A 7433-nucleotide genomic window follows, 5' to 3' on the forward strand; every position below is an offset into this window, starting at 1 on the left:
TCTGTGCAGCGGGCGCTTGATCTCCGCGAGGAGGTCCCTTTGATCTTGACTTTGGCGCGTGTTGCGCACCCTCTTGGCTCCCAAGACTAAGTGGCTAAGGTGTGTATCAGGGAAAAGCCAAACAAACCTGCCCGGCTAAATGATGGGTTTGGAGAGGGTTAAGAGGGATACAAATTAGACCTCCAGCAGTTCGTTGATTAGGGCCAGAACTTTCGGATCCATGTGACCTCACACATTTCCAAAACCCCAGTTACAGGGAATTGCTGTCCCTTTCCTAGCTTGCACACGCGGGGAATTACACCTCTGGTTACGCACCGGCATACAGCGGTGTGGAGCTTGTGCAAACGCACTTCCACAGATGCACACGGCTTCGCAACCACGAGAGGATTAGGAGCACACACACACACACACACACACACACACACACACACACACACACATACACACACACAACAGCGCCCCAGTCTTGGTGCACACACATCCCGGAGCCTTTCAAGCACAGGGTCACTTACAAGTACGCACGCGCGGGGCGGCACACCGGCCCCCCACCCCGCATTCTGCGGGAACAGGCAGTCAGGGAAGCTGGCCCTGGAAGGCTTGGGCTTTGCAGTGACCCCACCCCACCCCCATCGCCGCCCGAGTCCGATCAGCTAGGGGGGAGGAGGTGGGCAGGATGGGGAAGCAAATAGTTCCTCTGGCTCTTTTCGGCTCAACTCTCAGTCTTCTGGAGCGTCCCTTCCCGGTCCACCCCACCTTCCACACTAAACTTTTTCCTTTCACCTCACCCAGCCAGCCCCCCAACCCACCCCCGAGTCACTACACAGATCCGGACTGCAACGGGAGTTTTCTGTTTTCTGGAAACTTCCGGGGGATTCGATTCCCAAGGATACTTTCCCGGAGGGTGACGGAGAAGCGACCAGACCGCGCTTAGGGGCTAGCTGGGAGGGAGGCGGGAAAGGCGCTAGCTGGCTTCTAGCCCCGCGCCGAGTCAGGCGAGCGGACTTGGCCTGCTTCTCAGGGGTCAGTGGGAGGAGAGCCCCGACAACCCGAACCCACCCCTAAAGGAGGAAAGGGAAGGAGGGGGTCAGTTAATCTCAGAGAAAGCAAAACCAACACGGTTTTTGGAACCACAGGGTTGTCCCCTTGTAAAGGACTGGAATTACTGTTTTCTTATTTTTCTCTCGATTCTTTTTTCTGTCTCCAACTTTGGAGTGGGGTTTGGACCTCCCGGGGAGCATGGACGAGCCGAGAGGTGGGGGCTGCAGAGCCCGGAAGCCGCGCTAGCCCCTCCTCACTCGCTCCTCACTAGCGCCCACCGGCGCACTCACTCCAAGCCAGTCTGTAGGACCCGAACCGCGCCGAGCTGGATCGAGGCGGGAGCAGCCACTCGGACAGGTGGGGACTCGGGTGGGCAAGGGGCCCTCTCGGTCTGGAAGCGCCAGCTCCCGGGAACATTGGGAGAGTGGAGGGACCGGGAGAGGGAGAAAACCGAAATAAAGGAGAGAAGATAATTTGAGCTCAGTAGATGCTAAATTGGCTCTGGATTCTTTTTCTGGGGAGAAGGGCAAAGGGTTGAACCCCAAATAAAGTTTGGGTTCTAAGGTCTGTGTTAGGTTCAGCGATTTAAGAAAACCTCGGAATTTGCTGAGAAATGTGTGCTGTCTCCTGGCTTTATGACAGTGAGCTCTCAGACCCTTAAGGTTACAGAAGGACCCATGTGGACTCTTTCTGGCAAGCCTAGCCAGTAGTCCTGCACCTCTCCTCGTTCCATCCCCTTGCAACTCAGATTCCCTAAGAACCCCACGAACCACAAGGGCAGGGGGTTTTACCTTGGGATCTTCCACACCAGGACCGTGGTGAGCACTTTGCCGGCTCAGTAACGCTGCGGCTAGCCGGGAGAACCCCTTGCGAGTGAAATTACGGAAATCATGAAGAATTTTTCCCCAACCCTCAAAAAGAAAGATCCCTGTACATCTTGGTGTGGTGGGTGTGAGAGAGTGGGTGGGGGTTTAGAACAAAAAGATTGGTGCTGTGGACGGGTCTTTCAGGTACTAGTAAGAAAGTAGCAAAGATTGGACTATGGGGCCCTAAATCCGAAACTAGAAATTCCCCCATTGTGACAATCCAGAGGCTTTTTCCCGGGCATTCCGGGAACATGGACATTTATGTGTGTATTTCATACATACAGGGGAAAAAAAGGAATGAAGGAAAGAAATTTTTCTGTGCATCCCTAGCTACGCCCAGGACTCTTCTGGGGCCTTTACAAACAAAGCTGGCATCCCAATTTCGAGAGTTAAAGCAATTGTTTCCTTAAGGTTTGCCTCCCACACACTTCTCTCCCCACACAGGCTTTTTTTTTCCTTCAAGGATCTCCCCAGTTGTGCACCGAGATTGGGTACAATTGCTCAGGATCCCTAATACCTAAGGAATCCCCTAGCACCCACCCATCCCCACACCATTGCAGCCTCCAAATGAAGACCAAAACCCCCAGTGTTAATTGAATTAGTCTATTGAAAGGACTGTCAGGTATAATGACGTGGCTCGAGGCCCCACATTTCCCAAGGTCTATAGGCTTTGGGGACCTGCGATGTATAGTCTGACCTTCCGGCTCATAATAATACCGCGGCACTTGTAGCAGAAATCTCCTCGCATTCACTCCCAACAAAACCGCTGGTCACCCAGTCCCCGTAGGAAGGCTGCATGCTATTGTGTTGCGACAACTCATTCATGTCCCGCACCACAAGGCCCCACTGCCATCTGATCTACACTCGAAATGCGATTACCACTGTATGCATGCAACACGCTCCCGCTCCTGCTCCAGGCCCAGCCAGCGCATGTCTGGCTGGGCTGTGAGGTTTTTACACCTCTCCTCCTCATTCTCTAAAGAGAGGATGCACAGAGAACCCAGGCATTTGTCCCTCCCTGAGAGAAATCCAAAATTCTGTGGAAACAGGGCAGTGGAGAGTCCCCTTTCTGAACAGCACACAACAGAATTCAATAATACATTTTTGTCTCTCTGATGGTAGGACTGACTTGGGTGTGCATACTCCTATCTGCACACACCAGAGTGTCCTGTCTCTGTCTGTCTGTCTGTCTGTCTGTCTGTCTGTCTCTCTCCTTCTCTCTCTCTCTCTCTCTCTCTCTCTCTCTCTCTCTCTCTCTCTCTCTCTCATACAAATGATGCTTTTGTGCCCTTCTTTTCTCTGTGTGGCTCTCACCTACACAAGCAAACACAAATCAATGCAAGCCCTTGGTTCCACAGCCACAAATCACTCACCAACATCACTAAGTGGTTTTGGCAAGATTAGGAAAGAGCAGGAAAAAGATGTAATTCTTCCATTTTCATGCTTAGAAAACACAATCTCCTGTCTTCCTATTAGAGGATCCTCTACACAGGCACTGCTGCTCTGTTTCCCAAGGTATCTTTTCTTAACTGGAAGCTCCTGCTTACCCTCAAAGAATGGAAGAAGACCTGGGATAGGAGGGCCAGAGGGTGGGGTTGCTGCTCCTTATCCTCCTTACTGCCCACCATTGAAAGTGTCTTTGGTCCCCATCTATCTTCAAGTAGAGGGTTCAAGGGCTTCCCCCCTTCCTTTTAATGTTTGGAGCAAAATGAAGTCTTTCTTTTTTTCTTTCACATCTGTTTCTACTTTTATCGGAGTGGGATATAGAAGGAAAACTTGGGGACAAGAAAACTATTGCAGAGACATGGCCCACTCCTCTGTCTTCTGTAGGGCCTCTTCCACAGGCCACTGCTGTCCTCAGAAATGCAAGGCCCCAGAATCCTATACTGCCACCCCCTTCCATACCTTTGGCCCAGGAGCAGATGGCATTTACAGAAAAAGGCTGTATTCCATTTTGGCAGATTCCTTTCTCTGATTCCACTAAGCTCACCTGTCTGCCATCCTGGCCTGGGCATCTATCAAGGTGGAAGAAATTTCATAAATGCCAAGGACACAGGAGTGCCTGGGAAGGGTAACCACATCTGTACACCCGCACACACCAAACCCTTTTACCCACGTCCTCGGACCACAGGCTCGCCCTGCTGGAAGTTTCGCCTTCCCAAGCGCAGCTCTGGCTCAGTCCCCAGGACCCTTAAGCATCGGCCTCCACCTACATTTGCTCAACGCACACACCTCGCTGCAAGACTACCCAGGTGTCTGTGCACTCACAGAGAGTTCCCGCTAGTTTGCTCAATTTCAGGAAGGAGAGGAAGGCACAGGGCCCGGGTGGGGGTTGTGGAGGGCAGGAGGAGCGGGTTCGGAGCGTTGGCCCTGGCTGCGTCTAGAGGAGGTGGGGGACAAGCGGGAGCGCGCGCGCAGCGCCGCCTAATCCAGGCCGAGCTCGCGGGCCGCGGGTGCATTTATCATCCCATTACTGTAACAAATCCGGGCTCCACTACATGAAAGGTAAAATGAATTACCGACGTTAAGCCGTCAATAAAGTCATTTCTGTAAATGGTGTCTCCAAAGGGCCGCCGCATTATTCAGCTGGCTTTATCAGCTGGCTGGAAATTACGTGGAGGAGCCGGGCCGCGCGGCGCGCGGGGCCGCTCACTTTGATTAAGCGTCTTGCCAGCGCGATGTGACAGAGCTTTTGACCAGGGTTTTATTCACAGGCCTGTGATGAACGCCAAGCTGATCAGGCGGAATGAAGAGTAATTAAAACCTATAAATTATCTTCCGCAGCCCTTCTCGAGGCGTCTCCTGCAGGCGAGATAAGGCGTCGAGACCCTATTTACGGCGCTGAAAGGGACCGCGGTGCACAAAAGCTACGCGGCTAAATAGGATATTGATAGTGTCCTAATTAGAATTTAATTAAGTACCCACGCTCTCTTGCGGGATAAAGATTTCAATTTTGCGAACTTAAATATAAATAAAAACCCACCCCCATTTCAAGGAGTAGGGGCACCTGAAGAATTTGGGGAGCCCTTGGGTGTGGGGCAGAAGGAGAGCCAGGAGGCTCCCTAGGTGGGGTTCGTGATGGCTCGGGAAAGTTGAGGAGGCCAGCGCAGCCGACCGGGCAGTGATTCTACACACCAGGCCCCTGCGCGCAAGTCTGGTCAGGAACGCTACTCGGGAAATCTGGGGACCTTCGGCTGACCCCAAGATGCAGCAAGCAGGTAGTTCAGCTTGTTGCGGTTTTGATTGTGTGCTCTTTCTAACCTAACCCTCTTTTTCTTTTTTCTTTTTTTTTTTTTTTTAAACGGGGTAGAGGAATTATTTCCCACGTTCCAAACATACAATATTCCCGAAGAGATTCTTCCTCCGACATCCCAATGAGGGAGTGACGACGGTCCGGAAGAGCGTGTGCCCTGGCGCTCCACCACATCATCCCCAAAAAGGCCTTGTCTGCCGGTGCCTTTCTCCACATTGCGGGCTTTATCCGAAGTTGTACCTCCAAAATATCGCCGCGGGCAAACCCTTCCACATCCCTGGCCATGGAAAATTGCTGGGCACTTTGAGTGGGAAACAGCAAAAAAACAGCCCAACCGATGGCAGCTTGGGAAAGGCTGGCGGCACCATAGCCTCCCAAAAGTAGGAGACAATTTACAAGGCTGGAGCCAAAGGGACCCAGAATGCCAACAGTAATCCCAGAAGACTGAGTTACCCCCAAAATGGGGGAGATTCACTGTCCACATCGTCCCCTGGATGGGACAAACAACTGAGATGCAGTGTTTTTTATTTTACTTTGTAAGGACATTTGGCACGGGGATCTCCCTGAACCGAAATCCCAGGCCTTGCGCACATCCACGTTCAGACTGGCTTGGCCCTTCTGGCGCAACTCAACCACACTGAGTCAACTCCGACTCCTGCAGCCAGGGTAGAACCTGGAGGCTGGAGCTAAAGCTCTTCTGCGCCCCGCAGGCCAGGCTGGATGGCTCCAGGGCATTTCTTTTGGGCAAAGCACCACATAAGTATGGGTGCAGACCCCATCCTCCAAAGGGCAAGCAGTGTATGCAGCCAGCGTGAGATTTACAAGCCAGCAGTGCTAGCGAGGCTCTGCGGTCCTCCGCGTCTATTCTTTGGGAAAAATAAACAGTTTCCAGAAGTCAACAACTCCACATCTATTTCCCATCATCAACTCCTGATCTTCCCCCCCCCCAACAGTGATAACAAGCTTTCATTCTTCATAAATGCAGTAACAACGAAGAGAATAAAAGGCCGAATTTCTTAGACACCAGGGTGCAGAACCCAGGCTCCTGCCTCCTGACCCGGTGTCCAGCGCGCACGCACCCATAATCCAGCATTTCTCCAACAAGTTGTTTATGGAGTTGCTTCTCTATCAGCCTACACCCCGAAATCCGCCCCTCCCGGATCTCTTCGGCCCCCTCCTCAGTCCCAGCCTGCAGGAGGGGGAGGGGCATAACTGCTGGTGGGGGAGGGCGGGCAGGACACACCAGGCCCCAGACGCAGCACCCCCTCTCCGCCCTCGTCCGCCGCCCCCGGATTATTTATCCGCAAAGTCCCGCGCGCGCCCATTGGGCCGAGCCCCGAGTGTCAGCGCGAGTCGTGGCTCGCCATTGGCCCCGCACACGTGCGGCCCGGACTCACGTGCTTCCGGTTTGAAGGCAAAAAGTGTGCCTGGGTGATTTTTTTTTTAAGCGAGAGAGTTTGTGCAAAGATCCGAGCTGTCAGAGATTTGAGAGGAAAAAAAAAAAAAAAAAAAAAAGGCAGCCGGGCGCTGGCGGAGACGCGCTCTCCCTGCAAAAAAAGCAAAGGCGATTAAAGGCGCTGCCAGCCTCGAGCTCAGGGTACAGCTGGGCTAAACACTTGGGGAAGTCAAACCCCACGCTGCTGCCTAGGAAGATGGCTAGACTTTAAAGACTATTTTTCCCTTAAGAAAAAAAATAACATTCTTGAAGCTTTTTTTCTTCATTTCTTTCTTTTCTTTCTTTCTTTTTCTTTTTTCTTTTTCTTTTTCTTTTTCTTTTTTTTTTTTTTTTTTCATTTTTTCCCTCTTTTTGGCTGTGGCTTACACCCCATTTGAAACAAATCATTGAATCTGGTTGCAGAAAGAAAAAGAAATAGCCAAGTGTCTCCATATCTGGATGTCTGCAAATTAGAGAGAGGGCGAGACAGCGAGATCTATCTGCTCGATAAGAGCAAGCGATCCAGGCCAGACGCCTGGGCTTCTTTTTTTTTCTCCACCCGCCCCGTGCCTCCGCCGAGGCTTCGCCTGCCTCCTTCCTCCGCGCACCCCCACGGGCCGCTGGCAAAGTGGGGTGGGGAGCGAGGCAGGGGGGGCGGGGGCCGGCGCGGCGGCCGGGGCGGCGGGGCGGCCGAGCATGGAAGAACAGCAGCCGGAACCTAAAAGTCAGCGCGACTCGGGCCTCGGTGCGGCGGCAGCGGCGGCTGCCCCGGGCGGCCTCAGCCTGAGCCTCAGTCCCGGCGCCAGCGGCAGCAGCGGGAGCGATGGAGACAGCGTGCCCG

At 53.0% G+C, this 7433-nt stretch overlaps 1 protein-coding gene across 1 annotated transcript in view; it reads left to right on the forward strand.

Annotated features, from left to right (window-relative positions):
* The first annotated feature begins 7288 nt into the window (after positions 1-7288).
* En1 (engrailed homeobox 1) overlaps positions 7289-7433 on the forward strand; it is a 4537-nt gene continuing 4392 nt past the window's right edge. Inside the window, exon 1 of the mRNA XM_023709800.1 lies at positions 7289-7433. This exon is cut by the window's right edge and continues 735 nt beyond it. Coding sequence (XP_023565568.1) covers positions 7289-7433 — 145 coding nt within the window.

The sequence above is a fragment of the Octodon degus genome, unplaced genomic scaffold, assembly GCF_000260255.1.
Source record: "Octodon degus isolate 3935 unplaced genomic scaffold, OctDeg1.0 scaffold00014, whole genome shotgun sequence".
NCBI lineage: Eukaryota > Metazoa > Chordata > Mammalia > Rodentia > Octodontidae > Octodon > Octodon degus.